General features: G+C 55.1%; 1 protein-coding gene across 2 annotated transcripts in view; it reads right to left on the reverse strand.

The window, feature by feature from the left end:
- TNS1 (tensin 1) overlaps positions 1 to 7822 on the reverse strand; it is a 216229-nt gene extending 208407 nt beyond the window's left edge. For both annotated transcript variants that reach the window (XM_061384478.1, XM_061384457.1), the window contains exon 1: positions 7664 to 7822. In XM_061384478.1, the coding sequence (XP_061240462.1) occupies positions 7664 to 7696 (33 nt within the window). In that variant the 5' untranslated portion in view covers positions 7697 to 7822. The remainder of the gene's footprint in view (positions 1 to 7663) is intronic.
- Between the last annotated feature and the right edge of the window lie 5155 nt (positions 7823 to 12977).

Here is a 12977-nt window from a genome sequence, read left to right on the forward strand (position 1 = left end):
GACGGAGGAGGAAGTATAGGGTAGAATATCTTCAAATATCTGAAGGAGCTGTCATGGCTGTGAAGTTTCTAAAGGCAAAACAAAACCCCAGTGGGTAGAAGGTGCCAGAACTCATGATTAGACAAGGGGAAAAGAACTTTCAAACAATCATAGGTCAAAATCCAGAGGAAGAAGATAAACGAGGGTCTAGCACCTCCCCTGCCCCGCCCACGGTTACTCCCCAGGTACAGGCAGAGGATGAGAACGGAGCCCATAAAGCACCATGCTCAAGGGTAACGGCTTGTTATGACAATAAGCATCATTTTCCCTGACAAGTGGCAGACAGCCTCACAAAGCACACTGGCCCCTCCCTTGCCGGATTAGCTCCTAACGGATCTAGGGAAAATTCAGAGCAGAAGAGGCCCGGCCATGGCAGAAGCTGCCTAGTCTGTCCCCAGTCCACCTCTCTTGAGAGCCAGAACTCAGAAAGGGAAAGGGTCCCAGCTGAAGTCATTCTTCTCCCCTCTCCAAGCCCAGAGCCCTAGCCCGGCAACAAGCCCAGCCAGCGTCAGAGGGCTGTTCTGGCCCTCTGGGGGAATCTCTCCCTGCCCTCCTCCCCACTGTTCAGTCAAGCTGCCTGCCAGAGGGGTGTGGCACATCTGGCTTGGGCAGCCTCTGCGGGAGTTCTTGGCCTTGGGCTGGGAATGGCTGTTTACTGGCTCCTCCCGGCCCCATGGGGCAGAGCGCAATGGAGTGGGGGTGTGATGAAAGGGGACTGATAACCCTAGAGGTCCTCAGCTCATGAGCTCCTGACCCCAAAAACATCCCCAGCCCTGCCCCACTGGGCTCCCTGGGCCCCATACTAGGAGCCATGGATGACGAGGCCAGAGGACAGAAGTTGGCAAGCCGGTAAGCCTTGGGAAAGAAAATCACGATAAAGCAGGCCCCGGACAGACCTGGAGTGTCATTCAGTCCTCTCCCAGCAATCCACCCCTCCGTGTCTCATCACCGTCGGCTGGGACACCAGGACCTGGTTGGCATCAGCGCTTATTTCTGTGAGGAAGACTGGGACTCCCAGTGGAGCTACAGGCTGGAGTCTGGGACACTCCCCACCACCAGCACCACAAATGCAAGCTCCCTCCAACCCCATCTCACCTTCACATACACACCACCCCACCAAAGTTCCTCTTCACCATCACCATCACCCCCCAGCCCCTAGCCAGCTAATGCGCTGACCGTGTTCTTGGTTGCTCCGGGTGGAAAACTCTGAGTCACTCTCAACGCCTCCCAGCCCTCCACCCTCCAATCCAACCAGCTGCCAGACTCTGTAAATTTTGCTTCCTAAATATTCTCTTGGCCCTCCTGTGCTTTTTCATTCCATTGCCTTTGCCCTATTAGAGGCCCTGTCACTTTTTTGCCTGGGCACTGTTGCCTGTGGCAACAGCCTCCTGGTCTCCCTCCGCCCTGCACAGCCTCTAAGGTACACAGCTTTCTGGGGTCACCCCCACTCACTGCGAAAGGCTTCCATGCCTCCCCGAGCATCCACCATAAAACGTGCGTTCCCTGCAATCAGCAGGGAGCAGCCTTGGTCCATACCCGGCCCACCCAGCCATCTCAGTCCCCATGCCCCATTCCCTGACTCCCTGCCTTGGATCCATACCTGAGACCTGGTTCTGCCGTTCCCTCTTCCCAGAATGTCCTTCCTGCCTCTCAGCATGTCAGGCTTCTAGGCATCCTTGAAAGCTTCATTCAAACCTCATCCCCGAAGGGAAATCTTCCCAAATAACGTCCCCACCATCCCTTTAAAAATCAGCCTCTCCGTACTACTTTTCTTTTTTCATTGTGGAAAGTTTAAAAGCTCTGGAAAAGATGGACATGCATATGCCCTTGGCCCCGACTCACTGCTTGTGAGCATTCTGCCACTTCTATCCACCCTCTGTCTCTGTCCCCTACCTCAATCCAATATAATCACCACCCTCAGGAAATTCGACCTCGCGACAATAGCATTATCCAACATTCAGTAATATATTCTGATTTCCCCTTTTGCCACAATGACACCCATTCGAGCTGGGTCTTTGCCTTTGTTTTTATTTTGGACTCAGGATCCAGGCAGGATCTTGTATTACGTTTAGTTGCTGGGTTTCCTTCCTCTTCTTTCATGTGGACACATGACCCCACCTTATGATTTCTCTTTGATGACATGGACTTTTTTGAAGAGCCCAGGCTGTTTTGCAGAATGGCCCTCAGTATCTGGATGTGTCTGATCATTTGCTTATGATTCGATTCAGGCTAAGGGTCACCCAGCACCCCTTCCTTTCCTCAGTCATTCGTGCTTGGCGCCCCGTCACAGCGCCCTGTGCAATCCGACTTGTTAGCAAGGTGACCCCTGGCAAGTTAATTAACCCCTGTCTGCCTCACTTTACTAATCTGTTAAGTGGGCTAATCGTAGCAACCATCTATAGATTGTGACAAGGCCTGAAAAGCCACCGGAACAGTGCCTGACACATGGTAAGCACTCACTTAGACGTGGACTCTTGATATGTGTTGTCACGCCTGGGTGTGCACTGGACTTGTCCACCAGGCACACGCACCTGCATGGGCTTCTGCTCCGTGTCCACTGTGTCTAGAACAATGTGAGCCCAAAACATGTCAGAAGGAGCAAATCCAATGGAGTTGCTGCCTGACCTCATTCCCTGCAGTGATTTCACCCACTGCCACTGTCCTGCCCTCAGGGGACAGAACACGGGTTCAGGGGGTCCTCACAGCTGAGGAGCGAGCTCTCCTATGCCAAGCAGCCCTGGGTCTCCAAGGGAGGAAAGATGCAGAGAATGGCTGTAACTGAGCTCCCCATGTGACAGAGGAGCACGCAGACGCTTGGGCAGCCTGGATTCTGCCTGGTGGCCTTCGGCCCCTGACAGGGCTTCCTGAGCTGGCCCATCTCTCACCATTGGCCTGCCTCTCTCTCTCTCTCTCCCCACTTGGCTGCTTTATAAACCGTGTCCCAACGTTTTTGAGCATTAAGCCCCGGGTCCCTTTTTGTGCTCTAACATGAAAAAAATCAGCTCCTGGAGTGGGAGGGCACAGTGAAGGTGAAAGTGTTAGTCGCTCAGTCGTGTCTGACTCTTGAGACCCCACGGACTGTAGCCCTCCAGGCTCTTCTGTCCATGGAATTCTCCAGGCAAGAATACCAGCGTGGGTTGCCATTCCCTTCTCCAGGGGATCTTCCCAGCCCCGGGATCAAACCTGGATCTCCTGCATTGCAGATAGATTCTTTACCATCTGAGACACCAGGCACAGAGATGTGGGTGGTCTGAAACCCCATTAATGGGCCTGGCCTGATGGTGAGGGCCTGGCACGGCTTCCCTCACTGATTCCTCACCGCAACATCCTAGTGAGGCTGAGGATGCTCTGGGGCACCAGGGAAGCCAGGATGGAATGAAGATTCAGATTCATGTCTGTCTGAGATAGGGTCCCCAGTCCCTAAGCACGGCAGTACCACCACTTCCGAAGGTGTGTCAACAGCTGCCGCCTGTATTATCTGGAGAAGCCTTGGCAGTTACATTGTCAGGACTCCTCTGCGCAAAGGCCATCTTCTGGCCAGTTTACCCCATCTTATCTTTCCTCAGTTATCCTTACTTCCTGCGCTTGGGTTTCTGCAGTCTCAGCTTCATCTTTGGATCTAGTTTAAAGTTCACCTCCCAAGAGGAGAACATCTCTTTCCTGATATGTCCCTCCTTCTCCCTCAGTCTAGGCGAGGTCTCTCCTTAAATGTCCTTACAGATTCCCTCTTGGATAATATCCATCTTACTGCAATCATTTGTCCAGTATCTGCCAGCTTCTTGAAGAAAGTGGGCACTCCATGATCAGTGGCGAGATAGGTGGAGGGAATATGGGTGGGTGGTGCTTAGATGGCAGCACAGTGCTTTCCTAACATCATTTCCCATCTCTGGGCTGCTGGCCACCAACCCCTCAACCCAGAGGTGCAAAACCCCCAGCCCATACCCTTCCACTTTTCAGGAGCACTGAACCCACCATGGCCCCCTGGGCAGGCCACTTGCCCTCTGTGGGACCCCTTCGCCTTGGCCAGAAACTGGAACTAGCCATCCTTGCCCTTCCTACCTCACAGAATTACAGTGAGGTTCAAACAACATAGTGTAAGTCAAGGACCTGGAGACAAGGAAGGCACAGGGAGGCTACTTGGCTGCCCGGACCACACAGCTAGTAAGTGGCTGAGCCAGGATTTGTCCCCGGAATCCGTGCTCTGACTATGCATGCTGCCTGCAGGAGAAAGCCTGCGTGTTCTGAGCCTTCACACTGTCCTCACACTCCACCTGCCCTTCCCGGGAGATCCCCAGAATGGAAAGCCCTGCATGGGGAGGCGGGAGAGCCAGGCCCTGGTTGTGCCTCTAACCTTGTGCGGCCTTGAACTGCACCGTCGTAGAAAGGGAGCTAACATTTATTGAGCCCTTACTGAGGGAGAGACACTATTCTAAAATGTATTGGCTCCTTTAAAACCTAACAACCCTATAGGTAGGTGGGGAAACCAATGGAGAAACAGAGATTTGAAGTCACCTGCCTAAGGTCACAGAGCTCCCAAGTGACAAGGCAGGATGAAACCCAGGCTCTGCTCTCTTGGCCGGCCTGCCATCCTTCCTCTGAGCACCACAGAAAAACAGTACCGTATTGCTCCCTGACTTTGGGCCTCGAATGTCATGTTGAAAAATTTTACAAAGGGGTCTGTTTTATTTCAGACCTTGTTAGTGTCACACCACCCAGCCTAGCTCCCAAGCCCACAGTCAGGAGGCCCCACAGTGGGCACAACCCTACAAGCCAATGAAACTCCAAAGAGAGCGAGTTCAGGACCGAGGGATCTGAGTCGGGTTCACAGGGCAGAAGTGCACGCCAGGCAACCGGGAGCTCACGAGGACCCTCTGACAAAAATGTGTGCTTAGCGCTGGGAGGGACATGGGCTCCAGAAGAGAGAACACTTCTTTGTCTGCAGCTGCAAGCAGCCTCAGAGGACAGCATCCAAGTTCCTGTGAGAAACTCAGGATGAAGAGTCAACTGATGAGCCAGAGGCCACACGGCTCACTCAGCACAGGCCCAGCGCTGTACTTGGCCCCTGGCCGCCGTGCCTTGTGGCTCTCTCAGCCCCACCTAATAAGCCCTCTCCCAGGGCCTGCAGCTCTAACACCAAAAAACCTCAATGAATAGGCATGTAATTATTTTCTAAATAAACCATACTTGAATATGTAATAGCAAACAATGGGAGCATTTGATGAGAAAATCAAGTTACACATGATATACAGCTACGCACCTCAGCTAATAAAGTGATTTTTATTCCTACAGCTTGTTAAAACTATGTGTTATGGACAGATGACTCCGTGGATGAAATGTGTACAGCTATTCCTGGGGAGATTCCCCGCCGCCAACACATATCAGACCTGGGATGCAGGGCATCCTATAAGCCAAGCAGGGTCTTGTGGAGTGGGATGAGGGACCCACATTTACTGAGCAGCTGCTATGTGCTGGGTACCTGGTTTTCTGACACATGTCATCTCTGTCCTCACCCCAGCCAAACAAGGTGTGTGTTCTTCTCCCTATTTTACAGATCAGGAAACTGAGGCTCAAGGAGGGAACTGTGATAGCCAAGGCTGCCCATCTGATAAATGACAGGAGGAGGATCTAAGCCCAGCCCTGCCTGGTGACAAAGGCCACCCACCTCCCACCAGCAGGTGCCTCTCAAGGTGGGAGCAGCCCCCTTGTCAAGGTCTCCAAGACCTCTGTATCTCCTCTCCATAATTTGCACCAGCTAGTCCTCCCCTCCCTGCTACAAACTCATACCCCAACCCACAGAGGTCCATGCAAAAAAGAGGAAAGTTGCTGGGACAACTGCAAGGGAGGATCCGGGACAAGAAGTTTGATGGGATCAGGACTGTGCCCCGGGACCAGTCCTCGCCGCTCCCCCCAGACTTGGGCCCACCCTGGCGATGGGCATCCAGGCCAGAGCAGAATGGGGAAAAGACATCCTCCTCCCCAGTCCACTCCACCAGCCTCTTCCACCACAGAAAGGCGCCCACTGGGTTGTCCCATGAAGCTGGAGAGGGACCGGGGTGGGGAGTCACAGGAGAGAGGACAGGAAAAGGAGGGGGGAGAACCTTAGAGAAATCGTAGCATCCACACCAGCCCTTGGTCTCCAGTCCCCTCTCCCAGCTCTCGGGGAGAGGAGTCACCTGGACAAGGCACTCATGCTCACCTCTTGGCACCTCCCCTCCGTCACCCTCATTTCACCTCCCAGGGAAACTGAGGCTCACAGCCACGAGGCACTTTTCCCACAGCCTCTCTGCTGACGTGGCCTTGTCTCCATCCACAATAGCATCACCCCGGAAGTTTAACCACCAACCTTCCCGCCACAGGCCTCCCTCCCTGCCTGGCTCCATCCTCAGCACCGTCTACAGAGCTCTTCCAGAGCTGGGCCCAGGGAGCCAGAAGGGCCTGGAGAGATGAACTTGGCCATGGCTCCCATTATACAGATGTGGACAGCAGCCCAGCGAACCCCATCTGTGCAGGACGCTCCAGACGCCTTCAGTCTGTTACTGAGAGCCCCACACGCCACCCAAACACCCTCATCCCAATGCTCCTCACTTCCCCTCTCTGCCTAGGTCTGATGTCCCGCTGTTGTCCTTCAGCCTGGGCTCCAGCCTAAGCTCAGGAGGGTCCTCCCCAGGGCCAGCTGGAACAGGGAAAGGGCAGGGAAGACCACATCTGGACCCGGGACTGAAGCGCCATCCCCCAAACCAGCCGGCACTCTCTCAGAGACCAACATTAACTTCGGCCAGGGAAGACTTCCTCGCCCTCCTGAGCCTTGCATGCCTTCGCCCAGCCTGACAGCCTAGCCAAGCCCCTCTGAGGAAAGGGTCTCCAGCCCCTGCCCCCTCCAGCAGCCGTCAGCCCCCTCTCTCCTTCTGACAGGCCTCAAGACTTTTAACCCTCACCGTGTGGCCCCAGACCTGCCTGCCTGCCCCTCAGGCACTCGCCCGACACACACCTTCCCGAATCTGGGGCCAAGAAAGGGGAAAGACAAGGCCTGTCTTCCTCCTTGGGACTAGGGGGTGCGTGGGGGTGGTTCTTGGTAAGGGTGGGAGGGCTGTGGAGGAAGAAGTGGCAATGGTTAGCAGTTGAAATTGGGATAAAAGTGACGGAATCCAAGCAGAACTTCCCTCCAGCCGGGCTTCCCCAGATTTCATTTTCTAGATTAATACCCCTTGTTCCCCAGGCCCCCTACCATCGCGCCTTCCTCAAACTCTGAGGCTGAGCAACTTGAGGGCTGACGAATTTCGCCCCCAGTGCAGGGGAGGGGTAGGGTGGGAGTGGGAATGGAGACAGGAGAAGCTCCAAAAAGAAACCAACTTTGTGATGGCTTCTTCGCCTCACAGCTCCTGGGCTCAGCTCGGGGAGAGGGCGGGGGGTGGGGGACTGGACCAACCGGCAGAACTGGGGTGAGGGGCCCCCACTGATGGGGAAGGACTCAGGCTGAGAGTCTACTCAATTCGGTCCCTCAGAGGCAGAAAGGCCCCCTCCTTCACAGCCAGCACTCCCCCCACCCCAGGCTCTCAGCATCAGGCTAAGGTTGAAGGGACCAGGGTAGGGGCTTCGACCTCCTAGCTAACACAACCACACGTACCCAGAGCATGCAGGATAGACAGATCCATGTCATCTTCGCTGAGTGCTGTCCCTGGGGCCACGTTGGGGCTGGCGGATGGTCCCCCCCCCCCCCCGAGCTCACAGCCCCCACAGAGCAGGCAGAAGGGAGCTCTGAGTCCGCAGCGGCCTCGGCTCTGGCTCAGTCAGCATCGCTCGCCCTGCCTGCCTCCAACTCACCCTCCCTCCCCCTCCTCCCCCCACTCCACCCCTTGTCCCAGCCTCTAGTCTCCTCCCGCCTCCCAGCTCCACTGGTGGCTTGCAGGGTCTGAAGCCTTTGCTTTGCAAGGGGTAAGCAGAAGGCGGAACAAAGGGACAGCTACTGGAGACGGCCCCTCCCCCCCCAAACCTCCCCTGTACCCCCAATCCCAGACACCCAAGCCCTGTGAGCTACCGGGCTGCTCCTGCCTTCTGGTTCCATCCAGCACTACTGGCCAGGAGCCTGCTTTACTCCCCACAGATCCCTACCCCCAGAACCCCGATGGAGGGACAGACAGACAAGTGATGGCACAGCCTGAACTGTGGTTCTTCGGGCCCGTCCCATCTCCAAGGACACACACATGCCCTCCTGCCCTGGGAACACACTCCCTTGCACACACTTAGCTAGGTCGGGCTCTGGTGCCCATTCAGTGAGCTCTGAGCCTGCACCTCGCTTGACTCAAGAGAAACCAGGCCTGGGATGGCTGGAAAATGGCCCTGCCCTCGAGGCTGTGAATTTCATTCCAACTTTTTCCTACTTTTTTTTCTTCCCCTTCTTTCTTTCTTTTCTCCAAACATCTGTCCCAGCCCTTCCTGCCCTTCCTAAAGGAGCCCCGCTCCAGGCTCCCGCGAGAGTCTGTTTTTCTTGACTGTGCCCTGGGCCAACATTTGGTTTGCATTTCCCCACTTCCTCCTCCGCCTCCCTGGCTCCCCCTCCCAGGGCCGTTTTCACCTCCCACCATTCCACATGCCTATTTCTCCCGAACACTGTCCCCCCTACTCACTCCTGCCAGCCCTTCCCTGCCCCCCACCACCTTAGCCCAGGGACTAGAGTTTGGGGGGGAAGACGCGGGGTACAGATTCCAAATGCATTCCCAGGGCTCGCTGCAGGGGAATCCAGCAAAATCAGCCCCGCGCCTTCATTGTCTCAACTCCCCCCTCCACTGTTCCCCCAGAAACTTTCCTCTTTGAGCTCTGGCCACAGCTGGACCAAGCGAGGGTGGGTGGGGCTGGTGAATCACCCACACTATTTTTTTGGAGACTTCCAGGGGAGGGAAAGAGGGCTCAGCCCCACCCCCTTCTGTAGACACACACACACACACACATACACACACACACACACACCAGGACACACAGTCCAACTCACACAAACACACAGAATGCCGAGGACAGGGCCCCACCCAGAGTAGGCACTCTGAGACCATTTTCTTGGATTGAGTAACTTGGCAAGAAAGTCCTCTTGCATGAGGACTTATGCACACACCAGCGTGTGGTACATGCCCTGGGCCACATGTAAAAAGGGTTGTGCGTCCCCTGCCTCTCTCCCCGACTCACCCAAGAACATGCCTTCACCACTCTCTGTCAGCACCACACGCGGTGCCATGCCAGCGTAGCGTCTATACGACCAGCCTCTCCCCTCAGGTGGACTGTCCAGCCAGGTGTACTGGCTTCCAGCCCACAGTCCAGTCAGGACATCTACCTAGGAAACCCCAGAATGAGAGGGAAACATTCACACTTTGTCTGGGGAAGGGCTGCCATGTGCGGAAGCGCAGGTTGTGTACTGCACAGAGGACTCTATTCCTTGGCGATTCCGAGAGGTCAGGGGAGGACACTATAGCAAGATGTCTCATTCCGGTCCCTCCTGGGGCGGGTGCCTGAGTTAAGAGTCTTTGCTCTGATGACGACATGATCATGATCATGATCAAGGTAAAAAATCAGGGCCCTTCTCACATCTCTCCAAGCCCTTCTGCAGAGCTGTGGAGCAATCAAGGATTCTGCCTCTACCCTATATCCCTTTCCAGAACCACAGTGCCCCTGGATATCCCCTCCCAAGCCTGCCAGGGCTCAAATGACAGTTTAGCCAACACTGTAATGAAGCAGAGTCCCACATGTAGTGGGCCCTGCAGCCACCGCTGGGGATGGCCACAGGCAGACGCTCCTGCCAACCCTTCGTCTCGACTGGCTGGAGCTCAGGGCAATATAGGAAGGGGGCCTCTCTGGGAGCCCCTGAGCCCACCCCTAGCCACCACCACCAGCGCTGCCAGCCCTCCCAAGGGTTCAGCCAGCTCAGCCCTGCCATCCCCGCACTCATTCCCACCCCATCTCCCCCCGCCCTGCTCCCACAGCCCTGCCCTTTACAGCTGGCATCACTAGATGTGCCTGCCGGCGGCTATCTCAAGAGTTCTGAGAAATCACCTTGCAGCTTCCCAGAAATGCTGAACAAGGCCAAAGACCAAGTCACAGTGACACCAATTTGTCTGGCCTCCCACGCAGCCCAAGGGGACCCTGCAGCCCCCAGGCCAGCTCCCTCTGCAGTCCCTTGAGCTGGGACTGAAAGACAGGAGTAGAGAACCCTAGTGCTGAGGGTCTTCTTGGAAGAATCCGGCCCCCAGAATTCCCCCATCCCTCTTTTCTGAGACTACAGGGGTCTCTCTTGTATTTTAATCTCTCACAGTCGGAAAGTCTTTCCTCCTACCCAATCACCATCTTCCCCATTGCAGGTTCAACTCTGCCACCAGAAGTGTCTCTAAACTGTATGTGATGCCCCTGTTTCAGGACCCTGTTACCAATTATTCATCCTTCCCAGCTGGTTCCCCTGCTCCACCCACACAAGGAGAGTTCCTTGGGCAAGGATCTGTCCTGTGTTTGGTATCCTGAGAGCCTGGCATATAGCAGGTATCAGACATGATTGTAGAAACAATGGATCAATCTACCAATCAATAGGTCCTGACATATTTTCCTACTTCTACCACTTACTATCCCCTTCCCAGGGTTTCCCCGGAGGCTCAGCAGTAAAGAACCTGCCTGCAATCCAAGAGTCACAGGAGACATAGTTTCAATCCCTGGGTCAGGAAGATCCCCTGGAGGAGGGCATGACAACCCACTCCAGGATTCTTGCCTGGAGAATCCCATGGACAGAGGAGCCTGACAGGCTACTGTCCATAGGGTCACACAGAGTCAGACATGACTGAAGTGACTTAGCACGCACACAGCAAGCATGCATCCCCTTCCTAGGGGCTTCCCACATGGCACAAGTGGTAAAGAATCTGCCTGCAGTCTAAGAGTTGCAGGAGACATAGTTTTGATCCCTGGCTTGGGAAGATTCCCCTAGAGGAGGAAATGGCAACCCATTCCAGGATTCTTGCCTGGACAAGCCCATGGACAGAGGACCATGGCGGGCTACAGTTTATAGGGTCGCACAGAGTCAGACACGACTGAAGTGACTTAGCACACACACATGTACGTTCCCTTCCCAAACCCTCCTCCTGGTCCACTTCAGCACCCCCTGAAAGGATGTTGGCATACCTTGCCAACACACCCAAATTTCCTCAGCACCATATCTTCCTGCCACATGCTGATCTCTGAGCTCTCCCAGAAGGGGGAGTCTCCAGAGGCTGGACCAGTATCGCCCTTCCTGGGGTCCTGACCCCATGTCTGGACCAGGGACTCACAGGCAGAAGCTGTGGGGCTGGTTGGGTCTTCCAGGCTGAGATCCCAGAAGCCTCAGCACCTGCCCCCACCCTGTGCCATGACACCCACTGCCCCAGCCATTTCTGCAGCAGCTGGTGTTTAACCCCACTCTCCTCTCTGCAGGCCCAGCCTTCCTGCTTGCTGCCCATGGCCTTCCAGCCTCTAGCTCAGCAGTCAGTTGAGGAAAGAGCCAGGACTGCAGGCTCTGGGGCCGGCGCTGAACTGAGGCAGAGGGAAGGGTGAGTGAGGGCAGGAATAGAGCTAACAGGCCTCGTAAGCCTGAGCCTGGCATGCCTGTATCCCAGCCTGTTTCCTCACCTGCAAAATGACAGAGCTGATGGTCTCAAAGGTCCCTGCCGGCCCCACAGGTGCTGTGGAGTGAGACCACACAAATCGGTGTGAGACCACCGATTTCCCAGACCAAGATCCCCGCTCCCTCCAACCCATTCCTCCTCTCCTTCCACACTTGTCCATCAGAAAGTTCTTCCTGTTGTCAGCCCATCTCCTAATGGAGCATCAAGTCTTTTCTTGGTCACCATGGGTCACAAAATTCAAAGGTCACGGAACGTCAGAGCTGGAAAGACCTGGAGCCTTTCTAGGGGTCACAATCAAAACCTTAAGGGCCCCGACAGAAGGTAAATGAAAGGAGCAGGCAAGGAGTCCCTCAGAGACCCAGAGAGCTGGCAGGCTCAGCTAAAGGGGACCCCGCTCCTCGTCAACAGCTGCTATGGATCAGTGACATGGCCCACACCGTCAGATCTTTTGATCTGTCAAGAGAAGCCCCAGATCTATATTATCTAACAAAATCTTTTCTACAAAATATGAAAAGTGCACTTTTTAAGAGCTGGCTTTTTCTTCTTTTAAAGCCGTTCTGCCAGATTAAATTAAACAAGTCTGCCAGGAGGGTTTGGCTTTCGGGCACCGCTCACCTAAGCAGCCCCCTCATCTGAGAGAGGACAGCACTGCAACGGAGGGAGGGGTGGGATCGCCCGGTGTCACAGGGCTGTGGCTCCCAGCACCTGCTGTCCAGCTACTGTAGGACCAGAGTCATGCTCTTGCCTTTCCCCTGCCAACCCTGCAACCTGCTGCCTCCACACGGGGCCGCACACACCACAACCTTCCTCCCAGCCGGTCCCGGGGCCTCCCGTTCAATAGGCAGGAGCAGAGATGGTGCTGGGATTCTCCACCAACGTCCAACTACAGGTTCCAACAGCACAGAACCCAGGAATCTGACACCAAAGCCCTCAGTAACTGCGTTATACCCTTTGGCCCCCTTGGGCAATGTCCTTTCGCTCCGTTCCCCTGGAAAGAGCAATATTAACTAATCATACATGTAACTGTGGTATCATATTTAAGCCTCCTACCAGCTCTTGTTTTACAGATGCAGAAACTGAGGCACAAAGAGATCCAGCAACTTGCTCAGCATCACATAGCTACCATGTGTGAGAGTGGAGTCCAGGGCGTCTGATAACACATCTTGTGGGTATCAAGAATTTTCCTGCTGTTCCTCTAGCAACAGTGTCACCCAGAGACTAGGGCTTATGGTCCCATGTTGAGGTGATATGTTAACTGTCCTCCCCACTCCTTGGCCGAGGAGAAGGTCAGCTGCCCAGGCCCAGGACTACCTT

This window comes from Bos javanicus, chromosome 2 (assembly GCF_032452875.1).
Source record: "Bos javanicus breed banteng chromosome 2, ARS-OSU_banteng_1.0, whole genome shotgun sequence".
In the NCBI taxonomy this organism is placed as follows: domain Eukaryota; kingdom Metazoa; phylum Chordata; class Mammalia; order Artiodactyla; family Bovidae; genus Bos; species Bos javanicus.